This window comes from Acomys russatus, chromosome 26 (assembly GCF_903995435.1).
Source record: "Acomys russatus chromosome 26, mAcoRus1.1, whole genome shotgun sequence".
NCBI classification, from domain to species: domain Eukaryota; kingdom Metazoa; phylum Chordata; class Mammalia; order Rodentia; family Muridae; genus Acomys; species Acomys russatus.
The window spans coordinates 44,542,218-44,566,814 of NC_067162.1; the positions used below are offsets into that span (position 1 = coordinate 44,542,218).

The 24,597-nt window shown below is 52.0% G+C and overlaps 1 protein-coding gene across 1 annotated transcript; it reads right to left on the reverse strand.

The window, feature by feature from the left end:
- Positions 1–116: 116 nt before the first annotated feature.
- Positions 117–19,446, reverse strand: Zdhhc7 (zinc finger DHHC-type palmitoyltransferase 7). The gene is made up of 8 exons (XM_051168887.1): positions 19,205–19,446; positions 9,367–9,451; positions 6,530–6,860; positions 5,227–5,351; positions 3,929–4,025; positions 3,424–3,505; positions 2,264–2,394; positions 117–1,789 (listed from the first exon to the last, which is right to left on the reverse strand). The coding sequence occupies exons 3-8, from the start codon at positions 6,842–6,844 to the stop codon at positions 1,613–1,615; spliced, it is 927 nt and encodes a 308-aa protein (XP_051024844.1). The 5' UTR covers positions 6,845–6,860; positions 9,367–9,451; positions 19,205–19,446; the 3' UTR covers positions 117–1,612.
- Between the last annotated feature and the right edge of the window lie 5,151 nt (positions 19,447–24,597).

Consider the following 24,597-nt stretch of genomic DNA (forward strand, 5'->3'; position numbering starts at 1 on the left):
GGTTAAGGGGTCTTAGGGTCAAATCCTAGCCAGGCAACAGCTGCACAGGTGACACTTAGAGCTGTACCCAGATGCTCACATCTCGTCATAGGCACAAGCAGTAGGTCCTGATAAAAAAAAGCAAGGCAGGCCACCCCAGAAGAAGAGGGCTGCAGGAGGGTGAGAACTGTGGATGGGTCACTTTATTTCATAGAAAATCACACTGAGGAAATGAGAAGTCAAGTATACTCAGCTTGGATCTGCCGCCACAGACTCCACCCTGGAGGGTGACACCACCAGAGCCTGCATGCCCAGACACATGTGCAAACAGATGCAGAGACAATCTGAGGCCACACTGTCCCTCGGCAGTGAATTGGGGCCCCACAGTTTGCTCACTGCATGAGGGCTGGGCTCACAGGTCCCTGGAGTTCACCTCAGTAGCATAGGAGCCCTGTTGAGGGCAGGGCACAAGCGACTGACACAGGAAGAACAGTCATGGTGTCACAGGGACAGAAAGGCAGCTGGTCCCAGCAGGGAAACACTGGTGTCTGCCTGGGAGTAGACTCACAGGGAGTCCCCAGCCTCTGTCAGACCCACTCTCACCCAGCAGCAAAGGAACAACCTACGAGTTTAAGGCAAGTCCCCTGAGGGGAGCTGTTTGTGTTCTGACGTAAGTCTAAGCCTGCACCAAGGCTCCACTCTGACCACAGCGCCATGGGTAGAAAGACAGTCACCATGTCACCACTCTGACAGCTCAGGCACCAGGCTGTCTCCCCCTGCAGCACCTGCCCAAAGGGGCCCAAGACGGCTTGCTTTTCATGCTGAGCTCCCACAGCCCCTCCCCCACAGTGCTGGGCCTCAGGACAGGCCCACCACCTTCCTTGTTGAGGGACTGCTGCATGCTGCTAGTTTGGCTGGAACAACACAACCTCAGCTCCACACCCTCAAACACTAAATTATCAGTGAAATAAAAGCAGGAGGCTGGGCCCATGCGCAGGCATGCCTGTTCTTTGGATCTGGACACTGTATGATACATTCATAGAAGGCCAGCAAGGGCCAGCAGTGCATCCTACTTCCCTGAAACACTGGAGTCTGAAAGACAGCTTGTCTACCACACACGTGCCTGAACAACACTGCTGATTCTGACACATGCGCACGCGCACACACATACACACTGACACACACGGATGAGCACACACAGACTTGCTGGAAGGGTCAAAAGATGCCTGTTCCGGGATAGCAGGGAGTGTCTGGAAGCCGCCTTCACAGTTCAGTGCTAGGTGTTGGAGCCCTCCAAGCCACAGAGTCTCTATGGAAACCCCTTCCGGTAAGGGAGCATGCTGGAGACCGGCCAGCAGGACTCCCAGCAGCTGCTGAGCTGGCTTTCTTCATGACTGAGAAGCAGCTCCACCTGTGGGGCGCTCACGGCCCACATGACATACCAAGTGTCAGGATGGCGAGAGGGTGACCTCCAGGGGCCATATGCTTCTCCTGGCAGTACACGTGAGAAATGACAAGTGCCTGTGGCCCTAGGTCCCCATCAGCTGGCCAGCTCCATCTGGCCACAAGGCTGCTGCTGTGCTTGCAGGCCAGTGAGCATGGAGATGTCTGCAGACCGTCCTGCCTTGGAGGCTCATACGGAGAACTCAGGGCCTCCTTTCCTGGCCCTCATCTGCAGTCGCCTGAATCGGAAGCCAACAAAGGGGTTCATCCAGAGGAGGGAGGGAGGGCCCCCGAAGACAGACTTCATCCCTTCCCACCGCAGCCTTCGCTCCCACGTGGGCTTCTCACTCTTCAGCCTCTCGATCTCCTGGGAGCAGAAGAAGCCACAGGAGCAGTAAGGAGAGACCCACAGACACCCGCGGCTGAGCATACCTACACAGGCCTGCCACCAGGCCTCCAGAGCCTGTGGACTAGATGCTGTGTCCTCCTCCCTGACTCACTGGCACAGCTAAGCTGCAGCCATCTACATGGGCCAACCTTAAAGGCAGCCTGCTGTGGCTCTTGACAGGCATAGTGGCCCTTCACATGGGACCAATGCTTTGCTTGAATTCCTACTCAATCTGTATTTAGGCAGCACCTACTCCAGGCCTGCAAGGGTAGGAGGGCATTTGAGTTTCTGAGACCTGCTCAGCGTTCGACCAGAAACTGTGCCAATGGAGGGAGCAGCAAATACAGGCCTTTGGGGCCTAAGGCAACCAGAAGCTCCACATCAGTGCATGTGTGCTGTTCCTGATGGCAGTGCCCCACCCGTACCCCCTCTGTAGACAGAGGAAAGACTCACTGTTTCGTCATTGCATATTGAGTGGATCTGGGTGCCGAACATGACTGCCGTGAACGTGAAGAACAGAAGGCCCTCAAGGCACAGGAAGACCAACAGGATTACAGTTATGGGAGGTGAGAAGTCACTGCACTCTGGGGATGAGAGCAAGATGGTCAGTGTACCGCAAGCACCTACCCTACAGGGAGCGCTGCACTCAGCACCCCTGCACTTGCAGGAACATGCTCCTGATGCATAAGGCCCACTTGAGCTCTCTAAGAGGCTGCCAGGGATGGCGCCCTGCCCGGCACACAGCCTCACCATCCTTCCTAGGCAGCTCTCTGAGGAGCCAACCTTCCCTGAAGTCTCTTCCTGGGCTGTACCCAGGGCTTTACAGATGCTGGGCAAGCATCCTACCCTGTATCCCCGCAACCCTCTTCCTACTTTGACAGGGTCTCACTAAGTCGCCTGGCTGGCCTTGAACTTGTGATCCTCCTGCCTCTAGCACCTGAGAACCTGTGCATGGGTTCCCTAAGGCATGAGACTGTCCTGAAAGGACACTCCTGCATCTACACTGTGCGACTACATGGGATGTTCTACACTCAGGCACTGTCACATCAGCTCCTCTTGCCTTTCTGCAGCTGCCAATCAATGCCTGTCTGGGCGACACCTGTCTGGCTACCCCATCAGGACATGCCAAGACAGCTGTGAACAGTGATAAACTAAGCTAGCCAAAAAGCAAAGACAAGGCTGATGGGAACAGTGGCAATCCTGCCCCTGCATGTCAGAAGTCTGTGAGCAGCTAAAATGATTTATCAGAAGTTAGTCAGGTACTGACTGAGGGAGTCCAATGATGACGTGTCAGCAAATGAGCCGGATGGCAAGGGTGAGACGACCACAGCCTAATCTAAAGAAGTGTTAACTTTTTACTGGCCACAATGGCTTATACCTGATACCCCAACACTTGGGAAGCTGAGGTACAAGAATCATCCCAGAGTTCAAGGCCAACCTGAGCTACAAAGTTAGGCCCTATTCAACAAAACAAAGCCCAAAACAAGTACTAAACCAAAGACCCTCTCAGGTTATTAAGAGCAGGCTACCCTCCCACCCAGGAGCCCAACTCTCCCTTGGGGCCCTCCCCCACACTACAGTACTTTGGGAATGGCACATGGAGCCTTAGATACCTGTCCACTGTCCTCGGACACAGGAGACGAACTGAAGCCCACAGAGAATCAGGGCGTGGACTGAAGACAGAGCTATGTACATCTAGAAGGAGGAGACGGGTTAGCTGCTTTCAACAGTCTGCCACCTGTAAGCAGAGGCTCACACACACCTCCTATCCCGATGGGGGAAGGTGCCATGGAAGGGTGAACTACAGGCAGGGGCAGCTATCCACGACCACGCTGGATCAAGCCCAGCAGCTGCATGGCAAAATACGCAGAGGAGAAATGAGTTCCATACGAAACGGAGGCCCTGTGTGTAACAATGGTGACCGAGGGAGGGACAGACAGTCCCACGGCCAGCAGGTGACGTAATACAAGTGGCACACAGTCACAGGACTGTGCCCTGCATGTGACAACAGAGCCATCAGCTCTGGGAAGGTGGGGAGCCAGGACGCTAAATACCTCCCCCAAATCCATCCGGTTCAATTTCAGTTCAGTGCCATCTCCACAGAACATTTCCACTCACAGTGAAGAGCACGAAGAATCTCTGATTCTTTTCTCCTACGCAGTTGTTCACCCATGGGCAGTGATGGTCCATCTTTCGAATACATCTTTTGCAAATACTGCAAAGGAGAGTACATTTTTTCAGTACCTTATGCTCTGAAGAAACCACAGCAACGCCGAATGAAATCCAGCCCAACACACACCACAAGTCTCTATGCAGCACAGGCTGGCATCCAACTCACGACGATTCTCCTGCCTCAGCCTCCTAAGTGCTAGGATTACAAGCATGCATTTTGCCTTTTCTACATGGTTTTACATGCCTGGCTTTGCTGCCAGCTGTGTGTTTGAACCGTTTACACCACTGACTGCATTCAGAGAGCACTGCGGCATCAGTGCTTGGCTCAGCTGGACTCCGTAACTACACCACTCTGTCAGATGTAGTTTTCTTGCGTGCCCCCCAATGCATCTGCTAATCCAACAGCTCATCTCCAGTGGATCTGAGGAGTGTGTTGCCTGTCACAGCAGCTCACCCACCTCAAATGCACAGCGCAGTGACTCTGCACTTGCAGAGCTATGAGGGATCCACTCTGAAAGCAGTTTGTACCCACAGCCAGTCACTCTCCACTGCCACCCCAGCCCAAGGCCACCGCTCATCTTTATGCCACCTCTGGCTTAGCTGGGGAGAGAGATCTCTTTCCATACTTTCTCCACAGCCACAGGTGACAATGCCTATCACGTTGGTTTCCTCCTGATAGAGCACTGACTGGCCCTGCTCATACTCATTCCCTGCTCCTGGCAAATTCCAACCCATCAGGAGGACACTTCACGGGAGGTCACGCTCCATCTTTGTGCATACAGGGACTCAGTGCAAGGACAAGGAAGCTCAACAGGTTTCCAGGAATGGCGAAGTATTCCGGGTTCACCCATAGCTGATATGAGCACCCCTAAGGAAGAGCACCCCCTGCCTAAAATCAAGTCCTGGCACAGCAGGCAAATGAGAGACTGCAGCAAGGCTAGGAGACAGAGCCCAAGAGAGGTGCATGCTGGTGGGTTGGACTGCTACTCCTCTGTCTCACTAACCAGTGTCAGGAAGCATGTGTACAGGAGCCTGCAGATCCTGCCAGGCATGAAGGGCAGCGAGCCTACAGAGGCCTGTTTCTCCAGCTACAAAATTCATGGGCCAGCCCAGTGCAGCCAGGCCAGGGAAACAAGCGCACACCTTGTTGCTTCCTCTGACTCTTGTCCGGCTTGTCTCCCGAACAGGGAGGGAACCTTAAGTTACACTGTTTACAAACTCCCACAGGACTACAGGCGCCATACCTGCAGTGGTGGGCGCGCTCCGGCTTGATGCAGCAGCACTTGGGGCACTTGTAGATGACCTCGCCCGGCTTCAGCTGCAAACTCTCCATGTACTCCTTTGTGGCATTGCCTTTGGGGACAGCCCCCTGTGTACACAGAGTGAGTTCAGGTTGAGTGAAAGGGAGGCAGGACAAAAAGAACAAGGCTCAGGCCCTAATCCCAGCACTCAAGAGGCAGAGGCGGGAGGCCAGCCAAGACTACATAGGGCTAGCTTGTCTTAACCACCTCACCCACCCACACACATAATCTATAAAACTTGCCCATAATCCCAACACTGGGGAAGCAGATACGGGAGAACGGCTGAGTTTAAGGCCAGGAAAACAAAGGCTTCTGAAGGCCGGAGTGTGTGAATTTGAGGAAGGGAGTTAGTATGGACAGAGGCCTCACAAGCACACCAGGTCACTGGCAGACTGTGCACCACAGGGTGAGGTCTATGACACAGCTTTGTTCCCATGGCTAGGCTAGGCTAGGCAAGGCTACTGTGAATCAGACAGGAGAGAAAGCAAGGGCTGTGCTGTGGAGCCAGCACAGCAGGGAGGCAGACTGAGGCCAGGGTGTCTGTGAGGACAGCCAGCCTTGCCTCACCTCAGAAGACAGTGTAAGCTTACGGCAGTGCTTTTCAACCTTCCTGACGCTGCGACCCTTTACTACAGCTCCTCATGTTGTGGTGACCCCCAACCATGCAATCATTTGTTATGTAAAAATCTGATATGTGAGCCCCTCCAAAGGGGTTGTGACCCACACTGGCTTACAAGGAGCAGCTCAGCCAGCATCTCTCTCTTGTCGTCTTCCTAGGAGGAGACTGGCAGATACAAACACAGTCACTCTGTATGCACAGACCAGGATCCCCTGTGCCTGGTCACAGTTAATGCTGTAAGGACGCTAAGTACTTTCTTAGAAGGAACAACACATGGCCTCATATGCCTGGAGTGCAGCGGCTACCTGTGGGGACAGCTCTCATGTGGCGTTCAGATTGTCCTTGCCAGGAAGACACCCTGGCCATCTCCCCTGGCTCTGGGGTGGCCACAAACAGGGTGTCTCAAGTTTCTGAGAAGCAGCTCTTCCTGACCTGGCAGCTCTGACCTGAGCCTTCAGTGCATCGGGAACTGAGGAGCTGAAGTGCAGGTCTGCCTCTACTCAACAGGAGAGGATCCCACCACAACACACTCTTCATGTTTGTGCTCATCTGAGCCGATGCTGTGTGCGGCTCCTTGACAGCATCAAGCCATGGGAACGCTCTAAGCCAGAGATGCTGTAGACTCACCGGGTCGGTGAGCATGGTTCTTAGGTGGGATGACAGCGCGAGCACCGCCAAGCAGTTGAAGATGACTCCATTCACCACAGAGTACCAGAAGTCTTTGGAAGGCAGCAGCATGACAAAGGTCACCACAAAGTCTGCATAGACGACGAGAAGCCATGTCATGACAGCACAGACCATGCCACAGCCATCACGGATGAACCACACCCTGTCTGCCATGTCAGCCTCCGAAGATGAGGAGGATGCAGAGTCGTAATTGTCATTGTCGGTCAGGAGAGGATGGTGCTCGATGTCCCGGAGCCTGTGTCCTGATGGCTGCATGATTCCCTGACACACCCTGCAGAGGCGGTGAGAGCTGGTGAGGCTCCTGGCAGAACATGCATACATATACATACTATCTTTTTTTTTTTTTTTTTTTTTTTTTTGAGACAGGGTTTCTCTGTGTAGCCTTGGCTGTCCTGGACTAACTTTATAGACTAGGCTGGCCTCGAACTCAGAGCGATCCACCTGCCTCTGCCTCCCAAGTGCTGGGATTAAAGGCGTGCACCACCATGCCTGGCAAGCATATGACTTTTACCCTTCATAACGTTGCCTCTGTTTATGAATCCATTCTTTCTTTCCAGACTTTCCCCAGACTTCCTGTGGTCTCTCACTGCCAAGAACATAGAGGTCAGAGAAACTAAAGAAGCAGGCTTTTTAGCAGGAGCTGCTTTCCTGTGGCGCCTGGCCTGCCTGGTCCTCCTTCACTTATCATGTTTGCTAAGGGTGGAAACACTCGTGACAAGCACAACAAGGGCAGGGAGAGTCCGGCTGTGTCCTGGACTTGTTACACGGAAAATGGTGCTGGGCACCAAGGTGAACCTGCCCTGTCCAGAGCAGCACTGAGGTTAGGCAAAGGAGGGGGGGGCGGGGTTTCCGCCAAGCAGCAGCATGGCTTTTCAAGTCTGGACACAACATGTTTTTTAATTGTAAGTGGAGCATACTTGCCCATGGGAGCCCCCCCTTGCGGAGTGCAGAGCAAGACAAGAAGAGACATCATTGTTCGCAGAGCCAGAGAAGACTCTCAGCAAAAGAGCAGCGTCCACCAGAAGACGGAATGGGAACATCTGCACAGCACTGCCCACCTCATGCCCCACACACAGCCTTTTCAGGAAGGCCCAGGAGCCACACAGCACCTTGCCCCCACACCCCCTGCACACCTCCTCCCTCCTGGACATTGTGACTAGGGTCTCAGCTTCAAGTACCACTGGCTGAGCTGGGTTCTGAGGGGCCAACAAGAGGCTGGTGGCTCTGCCTCGTCTGAGCTCTGTCTACCAGCCAGCTTCCACCCACCTATCATACCTTCTACCTGACTGACACCAACATATCAGAGATGTGTCCCCCGAGACAGGACACCTGCACTGAGCAAAAGCTGTCTGCTTAAAGGCAGATGTGACACTCTCCTATAATCACCCCTCTTCTTTTTTAAAACAGGGTTTCACTGTGTAACCTTGGCTGGTCTAGAACTAGTTATATGGACCAGACTGGTCTCAGTCCTACAGAGATCTGCCTCTCAAGTGCTGGCATTAAGGACAGTGTGCCACCACACCCAGCTAATTTCCAGTCCTTTAGGTAAATTGGAACTGGGCCTAGGGACATCAAGGCCCCAGCTGAAGGGTGTTACAGGCTAGGAGCCCTTTGCTTTCTGGTTTCCTCTGCACAGCATGCTCTGAGAGGAACAGCCTGGCTGACACAGAGGGACATGAGGCTCTTGGGTCACAGTTCCATGCTTCCAGACTGAGTATTCCCTGGAGGGCAAGGCACTGCAGGTCACAGGGCACGGAGAGCTCTGAGCTTCCTGGGGCGCTGGTAGCAGGGTGTCTACATTCCAATGGCATGCCCAACAGTGGCCGCAGCGGGGTCTTCTTGCATGTGCACATCAGGCTGGCAGTGTGCAACACGTGAATACTGGAGTAGCACACCTGCACTATGCATGGACACCAAAGAAGGAAAAAGCCCAAGAGCCAGCCATCACTTCACAGTCTCTCTCTCTCTCTCTCTCTCTCTCTCCCTCTCCCCCTCTCCCCCTCCCTCCCTCCTTCCTTCCCTCTCTCTCCCCCTCTCCCACCACCCTCATGCTGCCCAGGCTGTCCCTCAGCCCCTACCCACCAAGTGCTGGTGTGACAAGCATGTGCTGCTTGCCTGTGTGAGCTCTGAAAGAAGGCAGGCACTGAACACCACAGGACTGCAGTTATGAGTGGCCTCTACCCCGAGTCACTGTGCGCACTGCATTAGTGCAACGGGAAAGGGGAGAGAGTAAGGAAATAGCTCCGCACATGAAGAGCATGTGACTGGCACCCAGATACGTGATGCTGAGCCACACGAGCACCAGGAGCATGTCCCACACAACAGACAATGATGCCCTGAGAACACTGGTGTCAATAAGGTGGCAGAAACAGCACCATCTTCCATGTCTTCCAGCTAACGGTGCTTGTCTGCTCCTGAGCCTGTACCCCACACAGAGTCTCCTGCTACAAGTAAAGCATGGACTCCTGGGACATTATATTTAATGTCATGGATCTCTGTCAGCCCTGGTGACAGCCACACTCGCAGCCCTTCCTCTTGTCCTGTAGTGTCTTGTGGTACAGGCCAAAGGCTAAAGTGTCAATCAGCAGCTGCCTCTGGGCTTGAGCACATGCACACCCTTACCTGTCCCACAACCCACAGCTGGGTCCCAAGGAGCTGGACCAGTGGCGTATGCCCACATCCTAGCACTCAGGAGGCTGCGACAAGAGGATGCTAAGTGCAAAGCCTGTCAAAGCTAGAGTGAGACCCTGTCCCACCCACACCAGCCACAGACTCACCTTACAAACTGCTTCTAAGCATCATGGGAGCACTTGTGCCTTTTTTTCAGGACCGTAAGGCGCATGCTGTCCTGTGTGATGTGGCCTGCAAGATAATAAACCCAATGGCAGGTTACTCACTGTGTAACAGAGCAGCGCATGGCCATGAACCCTGGTGCCACATGCACAGCCTATGGCGGCACGTGGCTCTGCACTTGGGACTATATACAACAGTGGAATCACTGGGCTGCTGAGTTCTCATCACTAGCAAATTAACAACCTTGGAAACAAAATTACTGATTTCATTATTTATGTTTTTGAGACAAGGTATTCCAGGTTGCCCTGACCAGCCTCACCTCATGAGCTCAAGGCACAGAACCACAACAGCTAAGGCACAAGCACACACTGCTGCAGCCGACCGTAGTTCACTGTAGGATGTTTTACCTTCCTCATGTTAGATACAAATCCAGATGTATGGGTCCTTCAAGAAAGCCCCGGGCTGGAGAGATGGCTCAGTGGTTAAGAGTACTGTCTACTCTTCCAGGGGTCCTGAGTTCAATTCCCAGCAACCACATGGTGGCTCATAACCATAACCATCTATAATGAGATCTGGTGCCGTCTTTTAGCTGGCAGGCACACATGCAGGCAGAACATTGTATACATAATAATAGATAAATCTTTAAAAAAAAAAAAAAAAGAAAGCCTTAGGAGCTGAGTGTGGTGGCACACATCTTTGAACCTAACACTTGGGAGACAGGCAGGCAGATCTGTGAGTCTGAAGCCAGCTGGGTTTACACTGTGAGTCTCAGGACAGAGACTCTCAGCCGGAGGGGGGGGGCGGGGGGAGAGCGCCTGTTTCAGGGTTTAAACATAAAAACAAAGCAAAACAACTTGAAAACCTAAAGAATAAAAAAAAAAAAAAGAAAAGAAAAGAAAAATCGATTCAGGGCTAGGCGTGTCCAGCTGTAGCCTGTTTCTCACTAGCCATGGAGAAGAAGCCACACATGGGGGAGAATGTGCCTAAGAGGCGATTATAGCACCAGGCCTAAAAAAGGGGGGGGAGGGGAGGCTGGGGCAGAACAGCCAAAAGAAAGTGCTGGGACCGAGTGAGGGCTACCCGCAGATGGAGTCGCAGGAGTCAGGCAGACTGAGGCATAGTCACACAGGGAAGGAAAAACCTACTGATCAGGCAACACTGGGAAGTCTCCCAAATATCCAGAGCTGAAAGACCTTGTACAGAGAGACTCTTCTGTGAGACTGAAAACAAGACAAACCAACAAGTTTCTGAAGAAACAGGTTCCAGCTCAAAAGGCTAAGGTTGCCATCTGGCTGAAGCAAGTGACATGGGTACATGGACTTATCAAAGCAAACTCCACTAAGTGGCACACAGCTGTAACCCCAGCACTCAGGAGGCAAAGATGGGAGGACTGCCTCGAGTCTGAGGTTGGCCTGGGCTACGTAGTGAGGCTATGCTTTAAAAAAATTTACTAAGCTGTTTTAAACAGATGAGGTATAAATTTTAAATATGTGTTTCTCTGTGCATCTGTAAGGTTTCCGTGAGAAAAGAAGCAGCGGTGAAGTGCCCTGTCCAGGGACCGCGGCAGGGCTGGAGGGAAAAGCTTCCGTAGAAAGGCCTCCTGATCAGTGCAGCCTTCCTTTTACTCCATTGTGCCTTTAGGCTCTGTGGTCACAGGGACAGACGTAAGCAGAAGGAACTCAATCAGTATCTGTTGGCGATGGGTCCCTCTAAGGATCAGGGATGTGACATCTAACATGGTTCTGCCCAGCGCCTGCCTGGACCCTGGCCTCACACTGAGTTAGTGGACTGCTGGGAAAGTTCCTGGCTGCCATAGTCACAGAACACCAGTGGTTTCCACACAGAAACATACAGCAGACCTCTGCGGCAGACTCTACAAAACCCCAGAGCTCTGCGGCTCAAGACCAGCGCTCATCCACAGGGTTCTCACACTTGCGAGGTGGGGCTGAGCCTCCCAAACAATGTGCCAAAAGCTTCCAAACTGAGAGCAGAGGGATCAGGGGAGGGACAGTGACAGTTCCTTCTAGCTGGGAACCAGAGTGAGGGTCAGGAAGGATGGCCCGGCCACATATCAGCCTGATGGACAAGCAGCTACAGAGAAAAGAGGTGGGAAGGCAGCACATGAGAGGACTGGGTCCACTGAGCAGTCCCCCAGCACCCTCTCCAGGCAGGAGGAGGACAGGTGTCTAAAGAGGTGGCAAACAAGAGTGCTTGGCATCAAGGCAGGGCGAGGCTGGCAGGGGACTCACCCAGCAGCCTATTGCCTCCCCTCAGCCAAGCATGGGCATGGGCGGTCCAGGGAGGGTAGTGATGCAGCGGGATGGTTGGGCTCATTAGCCTCTGGAACGTGGGAGTGAGGAGACTGGGGCTTACTGAATCTGGGGTGTCTGCTGGGTATGCCCCAAAAGCTACCCAGCTGCTGACCACTGCTCTGACTTACAAGGAGAGGCCACAGCACAGCAGCATGGGGACAGGAGGAGGCAGGTAAGCTCACCATAGACCGGGCACTGGGAACACAGGCATTCCAGGGAGGAGGCAGGTAAGCTCACCATAGACCGGGCACTGGGAACATGGGCATTCCAGGGAGGAGGCAGATAAGCTCACCATAGGCTGGGCACTGGGAACATGGGCATTCCAGGGAAGGGACAGATAAGCTAACCATAGACCGGGCACTGGGAACACGGGCATTCCAGGGAGGAGGCAGGGCAGGGAGGGGAGCCAGGAGGGCTGGAGCAGTCAGCCACCACAGGCAATGTTCACTGGGTCACCAGGGACCTCTTCCTGGCACTTACAGTAAAGTGTTAAGAGCTTGGGCTACTGCCTGCTAAGAAAGTTACAAGACTTTCCCAGGGTGGGGCTGCAGGCAGGGCCTCATACATGCTAGGCAAGCAAACAGCACTTAGGAGGAAGCGGCTGACACTAGGGAAGAGGAGGAGGCGTTGGTTCTTAGTCTCCCCAGTGTCCCCTCCTTTCACACTAGCAGGCACGTGCAAGGCACTCTTGGTCTCCCTACCTTACAGAAGGGCTTCTCCATGCCTGGGGCACCTTGCTATGACCATGCCACATTTCGCTTACAGTGGACACTAGAGGGGTGGAGGAACAGATGCCAAGTAAGCCGATTAAGCCACTGGATTGCGAGTGAGATAAGGCTCACCCCAGAGGCCCCTTTCTGTTGTCCTTGCTTTGAGTTTGTCTATGGCCGCCAAAGTGGCACAGGCTCATAAAGTTCTAATTCTGAGGGATGGCGGCCCCTGTGTACACACCCAGGGAAGGAAGCCACAAAGGAGAGGGAGGGTGAGGAGAAAGCCAGCCATTAGAGGGCAGAAGGCTCGCCTCAGCCTGAAGGGAAATCACATCCAGAACTCCCACGTGATCCAAGGCGGCATTTCCAGACCCCTGCACAGGAGTGTGCACGGTTCCTCACACTGCTGAAGGGCAGCAGTCACTATGGCATACTGCAAAAGGCGAGTGGGAAACTGCCTTTGCCCGCGTGATGCACCTGTAAACAGTGCATTCCTGGAGACTCACAAAAACAGTGGTGAGTGTGCGGAGTGAATGCAAAGGCTCCACACCCGACAGCTATCACAGATTCAGCAAGGCAGCAGGCCCAGATAACTAAATAGATCAGTGGCTGCAGGGGCTGGAGGGTGGGTAGCGTGACTCTCTGACTGAGATGGTGGCATGTAGCCATAGGATGGGGGCAACTTGCTAAAATGTACAGTTGGAGGTGGTAGTGCATGCCTTAATCCTGGCACCCAGGAAAAGAGACAGGCAGGAACAGACACAGGGGATCACTGCAAGTTCAAAACCAATCTAGTCTACATTGCAAGTCTCAGGTCTCAGAGGGTTGCCTGCAAAGTGAGACCCTTTCTCAAATAAGCAAACCCCAACACAAGAGCCTTTGGACGCTGGAGGAAGGGTCTGCACAGATGCAGGGTGAGCATCAACTGAAGTGCCCCACCCTCGGAGAGAGGCAGGCAGTGCAACAAGGGTTAGCCGTGGAGCCCAGGAAGGGAAAGAGCAGAAACGCAGTCCTGTACCCACATGCCGAGAACCTTGCATGCTCAGAAGGCACTGCAGAGGGCTGGCGTCTCTGTTCAAAGGCCCTGCCATGGCTCATGAAGGTCTACCAAGGTGGCAGGCTAGCAAAGCGCTGGGAACAGGAAAGTAGGTGTTGAAGGCAAGACTTGGCCTGGAACAGTAAAACAGAGCCCATGATGGAGAGGCAAATGCTCAAAACGTGGGCAGTGAAAAACTTGAAGGCACCCCAGGTCCTGAGGAGACCCAGCAGCAGATTTGGAGTGAGGGATGAGACAGGACTCCTTAAGACTGGGTGGCACCGGGAATCCTAAGCATCAGAGGACGCCATCAGGGCACTAGACTCCTCCGTGTGGTCAGGAACACCTACACCTCCTGACACTATCCTGGGCATGTCACCAGCCAGGTGAGAAGGGCAACTGCAGAGGGAGCCTACCCTCAAGGTGTGACCTAGCACAGTGCCAGCGGACAGTGCTCCCGAAGCACTCTTCACTCTAGTGTGCAGGCACGAGTGTGGAGCTGGCCTCCCACACCGTGCTGAGTACCTGTGCACATGAGTTGTTATTTTCTCCTCTAATTACTAAGTCTAAAAAACTATTAACCTTGAAGAAAATATAGACACACTCAACAAAAGCTAAGTGTCAATGCACTGGCAAGGGCTGTACTCTGTAAGAACTAAGTGGCATTCTTTAACCTTTCCTTTAAAAAGACATAGTCACAATAAAGCACCTGGAACACGACAGGTCACAAAGGTCACAGGTGGAGAACACAGGCAGGGAAGCAGGAGGCTAGGAGGGAGCCACCTCAGGGGTGGGAGGCACCGCTGGGTTTTCTCCTCAGCAGCCACACTTGCCCACAGGTCTCCAACCAGGGAGCACCCAGGATGGGGCTTGACTTCTGTACCTCTGTGCCCTCTAAAGTGACCTCTTGGGGCATTCCTGGCACAGGGAATTAGAAAGGAGAACTGAATCTGGAAAATACCCACAGTGGTGACATCATTGTCTAGTCAACTGCAAATTCCACTGTAGGAAGGTGGGAGCAGAGCCTCCACTGTTAAAATCTCACCTCGCCCCCTTTCAATAAACAGCACTATACCACCTAGCCACCAAGGCCAATACTAAGAACTCACCTTCACCAGCCTTTTCCTCCAGATCCCTCATCTAAGCCATGGGCAAGTGCTGGGGCCTTGCCCTCCAGAACGGTCCTAACCCTGACCACAGCACCACCTTCCCTGCCCACCCAGATCCTGGCACTGTGCACTCAGCTTGCCTCCAACCAGTCCCCTGCAGCCTTGGTGCCTCTATCCATCTAATCAGTGAGCCCTCTCGAATGCAGTGCGACCCTTCAGGAACGAGGTCGTGTTAGTCCCATGCTCGCCTGTGCACAGGGCCCCTCACAGGTTGCAGTCACAGCCACCCAGAGTCTGCGCACGTGTGCCCTCTTGCTGGCCTTTCCCTTGTTGCTTGTTTCCCATAACCTTCTCATCAAGACAGTCAGTGAGCATTTCCCTACACTCCAAATCGCTCAGTGAGTGAAAGAGGATGCTGGAAGCAGATAGTTATCTGTGAAGCTCACTGAACACAGGGCACTGCTGCTAGATGGAGTCTTGGAGATGGGTCAGCCGCTCATTCAAGCACAGCCTGTGAACATGGGCTTGGGGCCGCTCTGCCTCCACTGCTGTGCTCCGTCGCTGACATCCACTCCCTCCAGGGTTGAGCCCAGAGTTGAGAAGAACATTCTATGGAAGAGCAGAATTCTGAAAACTCAAAACTCTCAATGACACTTTGAAGGTTTTTGTCCAGGGAAACTGACATTTCTGTAGATGGTGGCCCCTCTCCACTGTGCTCTAATCACTCAGCCTGGCTTCCTCAAGCAGCCAGGATCTACTCAGAGGCTTTCAACCGGCATGCATAATGCCTCCCACCGCTCCATCCCCCTCCCTGTATGCCAGACGACACGCCTACTTATGGCTCTGGTCATTGTCACTACTTCTCCATGATGCATGTGGAGGCAGCCGTCGAGCTCCCCAGAGGAACTCAAGCCTCTGGGTACTAGATCCCAATGACTCTATTTTAGTTGGTTAGTTAGAAGCTGGCAGGTTCAAGGGCTGTGGGGGACAGATCTGCCTTTGACAATCGGCAGCCTGTGAAACCAGGAGCTGCAGCTGCAGGACTCGGACCTGGTGGAATGGGATCTGTGTCCTTATCGACAGCGGTGGGTGGAGACATGACCTCTGAACTTCCAGAAAGATCCCAGGATTCCAACCTAGCGGAGGCTTTCTGGTCAAAAATGAAGACACACCTTACCCACCTCTTAAAGGTCACTCCAGTGGGCCTGTCAATCACCTGCACAGGAAGCCACCTCTCAGGGAAGCTGAGCATGCCGCCTGCCAAACTGTGGGTCAGCGTGATGGGCTCTCTGTTCACTGTCACCCTATGTTTCTCTCCATAATGGTCCCTTGGACCACTGTCCACCCACCCTCGAGAGTACCCCACACTATGATGCATCTCATATGACTTCTTTCCCCAGGGATAACAAGGAGCCCAGAGCAAGATTTCAGTAATAAGAATTATTGCTGAAAACCTCAGCTCAGCTCCCCAAATCCCTCATCGTTGCTTTACTGAACTCTCCTTCAGACTTGTCAAGGCTCAGTCTTTCCACCTTGCTCCACAAGGTGCTCATTTCGTAAGTGCCTCTTGGCTTCTGCTCCTTCTCCCAATTAAAATTCACTTTTATTCCCTCTGCCTAGCACAAGTATTCATTTACCAATCTTCAAGCACCTACTATCTTCAAGACATGATTGGATACAATATTTTTGTTTTGCTTTGTTTTGTTTTTGATTTTTCGAGGCAGGGTTTCTCTGTGTAGCCTTGGCTGTCCTGGACCCACTTGTAGACCAGGCTGGCCTCAAACTCACAGCAATCCACCTGCCTCTGCCTCCCAAGTGCTGGGATTATAGGCGTGCGCCACCACGCCTGGCTCGGATACAATATTTTTAAACCGATCAGGTGCTGGGCCAATAAAACATAATACACAGTCTGGATTTCACTGAAGAAGTAACAGAACTCTACGAAATGCATACAGGAATGGAACTCAGCAATAAGCAGGGCTCAGAGCAGCAAGAGAAGAAATGTTTGCAGTCAGCAGCAAAATGCAGCGTGGAGAAACAAAGAAGCCGGACAGAGACCTGCTGCGTTGCTCAGGCTAACCCCAAACTCCTGTGCCCAAGTGCTCCTTCTGTCTCAGCCTCTGAGGCCAGGACTACAGACATCTGTTACCACAGCCCACTTCAGAGGCCTTTAAATGGAAGGGCACTGGAATTGACACAGCTCTCTCACGGACCTTTGTCTCCTGCACAATTTAGAAGGGGCAGTTGTTAGCCAACGACAAAGGGAAGCCTTACATTTTCAAGTAGGGAGAGTCAGGAAGACTAATAGTACGGTGTGTGCTGTGAGGCTCTGGGTGTCACAGCGTCTGTCCACCTGGGAGCAAGGCTGATACTGAGCCGTTACCCAATGATGCCTCTGCGTCAGGAGGCTTGGGTTGGCAATCCTCCAGCCACAGCAGTGTTAGGGAGCTGGGGCCGCACAAGGAGGATGGCAGAAGCTGAGATCTGAGACGTCGCTGGCTTCCATTCTTCTCCCCCGGGCGAGTTTACTTTGCAGTCTTTTTTTTTTAAACAACCACCTAACCGTCATCTCTTCCAGTGAGTTCTGAGTCCTTCCTCTGAACCGGGACCAAACGGGTGGCTTTGGAAAGCCCTACCCCCTACTTTCAGTGTGGAGGCTGGGGCTGTTCCCCCTAAACTTTGTATCTCAGAAGGGCTCCCAGTGGACTTCATTTCTCAGCTGTTAGAACGGAAGTGTCCCATGGCAAGGTGTCAATGTTCACTCTGCCCTGGAGCTCAGTAGGGAAAAAGAATTTGATTGGTAGTTTTGATTTTATGCATTCTGTTCTGTTCTTGTGATTGAAAGTATTCTTTGAAAACTGTATACGGGCAGCCCAGCAGTGGCAGCACACACCTTTGATCCCAGCGCTTGGGAGGCAGAGGCAGGTGGATCTCTGAGTTCAAGGCCATCCTGGTCTACAGAGCCAGTTCCAGGATAGTCAGGGCTTCACAGAGAAACCCTGTCTCAAAAAACAAAAAACAAAAACAAGAGCAGCAACAATGAAGTGTATACATACTGAAGAGACGAGCACATGCTCTTTTTCCAGAGGACCCGAGTTCAGTTCCCAGCTCACAACCACCTGTAACTCCAGTTCCATGACATTTGATGCTCTCTTCTGGCCTCTGACTCACACATGGGGCAGGTGTATGCATATATGTACACAAACATATGCACACACAAATAAAAATAAACCTTTCTTAAAGCAGCCTCCCACCCCCCACCCCATCCCCCTGTTTCCTGAGACAGGGCTTCTCTTCTGTGTAGCTCTGGCTGTCCTGAAACTCCTTATGTAGATCAGGCTGGCCTTCAACTCACAGAAAACCACTGGCTTCTGCCTCTCAAGTGCTGGGACTAAAGGTATGCATCCACTATGTCCAGCTTAGAGGTTTAATTTGTTAATATATCAACCAACCAAGTGCTGAGGTGCTCAAGACTTCAACAAATTTGTTGATCAAATTCCAAGTGAAATTACTTCTTCACTCACTTTTGTTCTTTCCTTCTGCTCTCAATTCAGAAGCAGTGCGCCCTACCAGTCACTCCACAAAGTATGCAATCCAATCCCAACACCTCCAACCTGTCTATTTTGTGGAGTGCTCAAAAAAATAAAATTTAATTAGCACTCCCACTAGCCCGTTTTGTAAAATGCTCCAAGAACCTTTCACATTAAGGAATTCTTCAAAGGCAAGTTTAACAAGGTATCGTTTTATTGTTATTGTTATTGTTTTGTTTTTGTTTTTGTTTTTCGAGACAAGGTTTCTCTGTCTAACGGCCCTGGGTGTTCTGTTCTGGAACTCATCTGTAGTCTAGGAGGGCCTTCAATTCAGAGAGATCCACCTGCCTCTGCCTCCCGAGTGCTGGGATTAAAGGCGTGCACCACTATGACCCTGTCACAAGGTATCTTTCCAAAAAGTATCTTTAGGTTAAGTGAAAGCTGTACACAACATTAGAAAGATCAGGCTAGTGGCCGGCAGCTGGGAAAGATTTAGGAAGAAATGTAAATGACCCGCCACCCAAGCCATTAAAATAAACACAAGTGCAGTCACCAAGGGACTGTAGCTAGGATTTGGACAGCACCCACACACAGTGAAAGCCGCTGTAGACAGCTGCAACACTCACTACACCAATCTAATTGCCACAATAAACTGGCTATTCACGAGCTAATAAAATATGTCTATTTAATGGCCAGAGGGGACTTAGTTCTAGAAACAATGGTAGCTAAGAAGAGTTGAATCTTATTGCCCTGAAAGCCGACCTGCTTGTCCCAGGCGCCCTTCCGGGTAACACCATGGACAGGGGCAGGAGCAGCGGGGAAGAGAAAATCGGCAAAGATTCTAAGAGTCCCGTTAAAGAGAAGAGAACAGAGCATTGGGAAAGACAGACCTGCAACAAAGCAGGGCTACAAAAACTTCACAGCTCACAGACGGGTTGACAGCAACCCTCACACTGGTCACAGAAAACACTTGAATCCGGAGCGGTGTGTCGCGCCAAAGGTCAGGCAAAAAAGGCTGCGGGTGCAAATGGGGCCCCGATTCGGCGAGATCGACAGAGAAAGCAAGCGACCCCTGAGCGGACTGCGGCGCCTGGGATCGCAGGCGCCGCACGAAACTGTACTCACCCGAGGCCCGGGCGGGGTAGCCCAGAGCTGCGGCTCCTCGCGGCCAGCGGCTGCAGCGGCGCGGGCGGCGACGCATCATGCGGCACCGCTCATGGCCGGGCCGGGTGGCCCCGGATCCGCTCGGCTCGATCCGGCCGGGCCGGTGTGCCGGAGGCAGCGGCCCAGCAGAAGCCGGAGCCTGACGCCGCGGCCTGGACAGCGGAGCGGAACGACCCCGGAACTGGACCCGGCGAGGTCAAGGCACACCGCTGCGTTCTTCCGGCAGCGCCGCCCCGGGCTTCCGGGACGACGTTCCTGGGGAGACTGTAGCGATTTCTTCCAAAAATCTGGCGGTTCTTGAAGAAGAAGAGACAGCATTTACGGCTAAATGGAGAGCTCCGAGAAGGGTGGCCCGGAAGAGAAATCCAATGCCTACGGGCCACCGCGAGGGTCACGCTGCGTCGCCATTCGTGAGAATTCACCTGAAAATGCTTTCCACAGCACCATCGATCTAGCGAGTGGCGACTCAGGTCCTCTCTCAGGGCTGGTCTGTGCCCGGTGGAGGAGGGAGAACTACGGAGATGGAGGACGGAGGCGCGGGGGTGGAGGCAACTGAGTCAGAGGGCTCCTGGGAGCCCGCGGAAGCGCCCTGGACTGGGGATAGGGCGCCTTGTTCCGGACTTGCACAGCTCCCTAGTCGCTGGAGCGTCGCTTGCGACCCCTCCCGATGACAGCCCTGAGTTTGGCAGAGGTAGAAGCATGTGTTTTCTCCCCCCTTGGGTCCCCTGATAAACTTGGCGCAATTTGTTGTACAATTTGTCCAGGGCAAAGACGTGTTTGGTAGTTTAATTGGCGAACGCAGGATGCGCTGTTGAGACTGAAAAAGGCTCCAGTGACAGCTCAGGCATCTCACGCCACCCTCGCGGGTTTAACGGTGCCTGCATCCAGAAACTGCTATTCGAGCGAGACTTTTGGTAGTAAGAGTACATTAAATTAACTTTTCCCAAAATTATAGATTTTAAGATAGACACGGGGCCGCACGTCTACACCCCAGCACTAGGGAGGCTGAGGCAGGAGGACCCTCAGTTGGAGACCACCCGAGATTACATAGTAATGTCATCTCTAAAAATGAATCTTTTGGTTTAAACTTTTATGGTTATATCTTTTAACTTTATTTCATTTATTTATTTTCTGTCTGGGTGTTTTGCCTGCCTTGTGTATCTGTCCACCACATGCATGTAGTGCGTGAAGAGGCCAGAAGAGGGCGTTAGATATCCTGGAACTGGCGTTAACACTTTTGAGTTACCTTATGGGTTCTGGAGAATCAAACCTGGGTCTTCTGGAGAGGCAACTAGTGCTCTTAACAGACTAGCGGGCTCTCCAGCCCTCTTTGGGATCATGTCTGATGTCTCTGTATGTTCATTCACTATGGTCCCAACCTTTTTCAGTCAGCTCTGTTGGACCTGCCCTGTGTAACTATTTCCTCAGTATGGAAGGGAGGCTCAGGAGAAACTCAGAGCGTTCAGCAGTGTTTTCCCATGCTAGGCTGGCCTTTCCAAGTGTTGGTGCTTCCTCCCTCCCGCACACACCTCTAAACAGCCCCTCGCCCATGCACTTGTAAATAACACTCCCTCCTCCCTCTCCCCCCTCCAATGAGTCCATTGGTTTACTGAGGTGGACTTGAATAGAACTGAGGCAGAATAGAAAGACAGGGACATTAAGGGACGTGGGAAAGGAGAGAAGCCCCTCACCTGGGACCTAGCCGACCTTTCCTGCTTGGCTGAGAGTCAAGAAATGTCAGCATGATTGATAAAGCCCGCTTTGCCTACAGAGATAGTGTGCTTTCCTCAAGACAACCCAAACAGGATGTTAGAAACAGGAAATAAACTGTGCGCACTCATGGCCAGCGTGTTTGTGACCTTGAATATCTAGCCTAGCTGAATAACAAAAGCACCCATCTTCGAAAGAAACCCCGTCGCAGAAGGAGTAAGGCAGAGAGTGATGGAAGAAGACGTTCTGTGGTCTCTGGAGGACCTCTGGCCACTAAGTACCCAGGCAGGCAGGTAAATGCAAACAAACACACGTGTGCAGGCACACACGCACATATGCACGCACAGAGGAATAAAATATAAGTTAACCTTGAAGCTGGCTAGAGAGGTGGCTTAGTAATTAGCAGCACTTGCTGCTTTTGCAGAAGGCCAAAGGCTGGTTCCCAACATTCATAAGACAGCTCACAGCCATCTGCACTCCAGTTCCAGGGGATTTGATGCCTTCTTCTGACCTTGGAGTGCACAAGGTCCATATACATACATTCAAAACACTAATTTACATAAAATAAAAATAACATATTTTAGAGCTACCACTCATGTATTTTTACTTAATGTTTACTTATTTAATTACTTATTTTGAGGCAGGATCCCATGGAGCCCAGACTAGCTTCAAACTTACCATGAAGCCTGGGGGGGGGTCCGTCCCCAGTATTGTATAAAGTTGGGTATGGTGGTAGTCATGATAGCTCATGCCTGTAATTCCAACGCTTGGAACGTGAAGAAGGGAGGATCAGAAGTTCAAGGTCATCCCCCACCCTTTACTAAATTTTCAGCTTTGCCTAATTTGTAAAGCTTGTAAGCTACAGCTTCCGAGGAATTAACTTAATAGGCCACAGGTTGGTATGCGTAGCCATTGTGAAGACGCCCAAGTATGAGTTTCTGGAGAAGCCCACACACCTGTCTTGAGGTTGTGAATTATCTTTCTCCTCTGAGACTCTCTCAGTGTCTAATAAACTCACTAACTTTGCTTCTGTCTGGCTCGTCCTGAACTTCTTTCTTACAGCCAAGTCTAGGGTGCTCGCGTTGAAAGCCCTGAGCAGGAAGGGAACTCCTCAGGCTGCTGCTGGCTGTGGGGCTGTGTCTCCTACAGTCCCTTGCAGAGTCATTTCTTTGGTCTGTCACTGGTGCACTACCTAGGGTAAACAGATACTTTCTCGTGTCTTGCCAGGAAAAGTCAAACCAACAGCCTGCTATCCTTGTGGGTTTGACTCTGTGACCTATAGCTGGTGGCCAGGCTTTGTTTGTTTGTTTTGTAGTGAAAAGAAGGAAGGTTTTGTTTCTCTAACAGCAAGACTGAATGGCCACCAGAAGTGGAGTGTAATTTCAAAGAGCAGTTCTAGAAGCGTCTCTTCCTAAAAAGGCAATACTGGGTTTTGTACAGAACGAAAGGAGCACATGTCAGCATGCAGTGGGCCCAGGGATGAATCTGGAAGACATGACTAGGTAGTCAGGAATGCTGTGGTGACTTGCTTAATACACACAAAACTAACTCTTAGGGGAGGGAGAGAGCAGCTAAACTTATATATGACAGCTTCATCTGTATGTCTGATGTCTGTGGACGAGAATCACGTCATCAGTGATGGGGCTCACTAATGCAAGCCCAGCGCTTAGGAAGCTCGGGCAGGAAAACTGCTGTGAATCTGACTCCAAAAGCTACAGAATGAAACCGCATCTCAAGAAAACAGCCACAAAACACGTAACAAATTGGTAAGAATCCTTGCACTAACAACCTAACAGGATCACAGAACCACAGATCCAGAAAGGTGTTGCAGACAGGCCTACCGCTTTCTCAAAACACCTCAAAGAGATCAGAACATGTCACCCCAAAACACACCTCTAACTTTAAGTTTATTTTGAGCTCAAGGTCACTGAAAAGCTTGCTCTGCCTCCCCCGCTCCCTGCCTAATGACAGTGAAGTCATGACTGGAGAGTGCAAAGGAGCCTCCTGTGAATTTCTGAGAACGTATGTGACCTGTTTGGTCTGCCACCTTGAACCCTGAAACTGTTTTTCTTTGACCTGCCCCTCCACAGATGGATTCTTTGTTGATTTGACGTCCTTCCTGGGCTTCCTCCAAGTGTCCTGTGAAGTACATGCATCCTTGCCTGTTTCCCTCCTGGCAGCCTGTCTTTGTCTTAGGGTTCCAGGCCAGAACTTAGGCGGAAGAAGGAAAGCACTTTCTTCCTCTTCTGTGTGCCCACCCTTTGGACCCATTCCAGAATTTTCACAAGAGTATAGAGAGTGGAAAGAGCCTCCTCTTGGTTTTGTGAGCCACACTCTTTGAGAGCCAGGAACCTCTAAGGCGCAAAGCGTGACGCCCTCTTACAAATGCCAGCCGGAAAGAGATGCAGTTTCTGGGGCATTTTCCCTCAACCTCTAGCCTTTGTCAACAAATGTTCCCTGGACCTGAGCTAAACTTTTTGTTTGTTTTTCATTTATTTATTTGTTTGTTTGCTTGTTTTGTTTTTTGTTTCCTTGTAGCCCTGGCTGTTCTGGCACTCACTCTGTAGATCAGCCTGGCCTCGAACTCAGAGATCTACCTGCCTCTAAGTCCTAAGTGCTGGGAGTAAAGGCATGCGCTACCATCACCCAGCTGTGTTTGTTTTACTGATATAGGGTCTTACTCACTAGATCTGACTGGACTGAATTTGCTATGTAAACCTAATGGTCTGAGTCCAATCCCCAGGACCCACATGCGGAAGGAGAAATCTGACTCCAGCAAGCTGTTCTCTGACTACATGAACACTGTGGCACCTGCTCGTACATACTCACAATTTAGAAATAAGCAGGACTGGGTGGTGGACACCTGTAAGACAGGAGCGAACGAGGCCAGCTTGGACTACATAGAAGACTCCAGTTTAGGTGCCATTTTTTAGGAGCCATTCATCTTGCTTTTGAAGATAGTGTCTCTCCCTGGGTTGGAGCTCGATGATTTGGCTAGAGTAGGTGGTCAGGGGAACCCAGGGATCCCTCTGTCTTTGTTGTTGTCCCCCACCCCCACACTGGGCCCTGGGATTACAGGCATGCTACCACCCCTGTCTGTTTTGAAAAGCAGGGCTTCCAGGGATGAGACTCGCATCCTCATGCGCGTGCAGCAAGCGCTTTGCCAACTGAGCCGTCCAGCCCCTTGCTCAACTCTCACTGCCTCACAGGGTATCGCTGTCTCATCTCAGCAGTGATGGCTGACCGGCCAGTCATTTCCCCTCTCTCAGCCAGAGCATCTAAAATGGCCAAGCAAAGCTCTGCAGCAAGATTAGACTTGATTTCTAAGGTTTCTTCCTGTTTTGTGACCTTGGTTCATCAATCTCATTGGTTTCCCTGAGGCCCTTGGGGGTGAGGATTTCTTTTTAAAAAAGATTTATTTTCAATTATGTGTATGTGTCTGTGTGTTGGTATGCCTACAAGTTCAGGCCCCCACACCCCCTTCCCGCACCCCGACCCAGAGGCCAGAAGAAGATGTCAGATCCCCTGAAGCTGGAGTTACAGGCAGTTGTGACCTGCCTGATGTGGGTCCTGGGAACCAAACTTGGGTCCTCTGCAAGAGCAATAAGGGCTTTTAATCACTCTCCAGCCCAGGACCCCAGAAC

Excerpts from the sequence above, each read along its gene's own strand:
- Zdhhc7 (XM_051168887.1), bottom strand. The coding sequence starts at position 6,844 with ATGCAGCCATCAGGACACAGGCTCCGGGACATCGAGCACCATCCTCTC. Across the intron at positions 3,506-3,928 it reads GATTCTTCGTGCTCTTCACT|ATGTACATAGCTCTGTCTTC; the intron begins GTGAGTGGAAAT and ends TCCTCCTTCTAG. Across the intron at positions 2,395-3,423 it reads TGTCCGAGGACAGTGGACAG|AGTGCAGTGACTTCTCACCT; the intron begins GTATCTAAGGCT and ends TCTCATCCCCAG.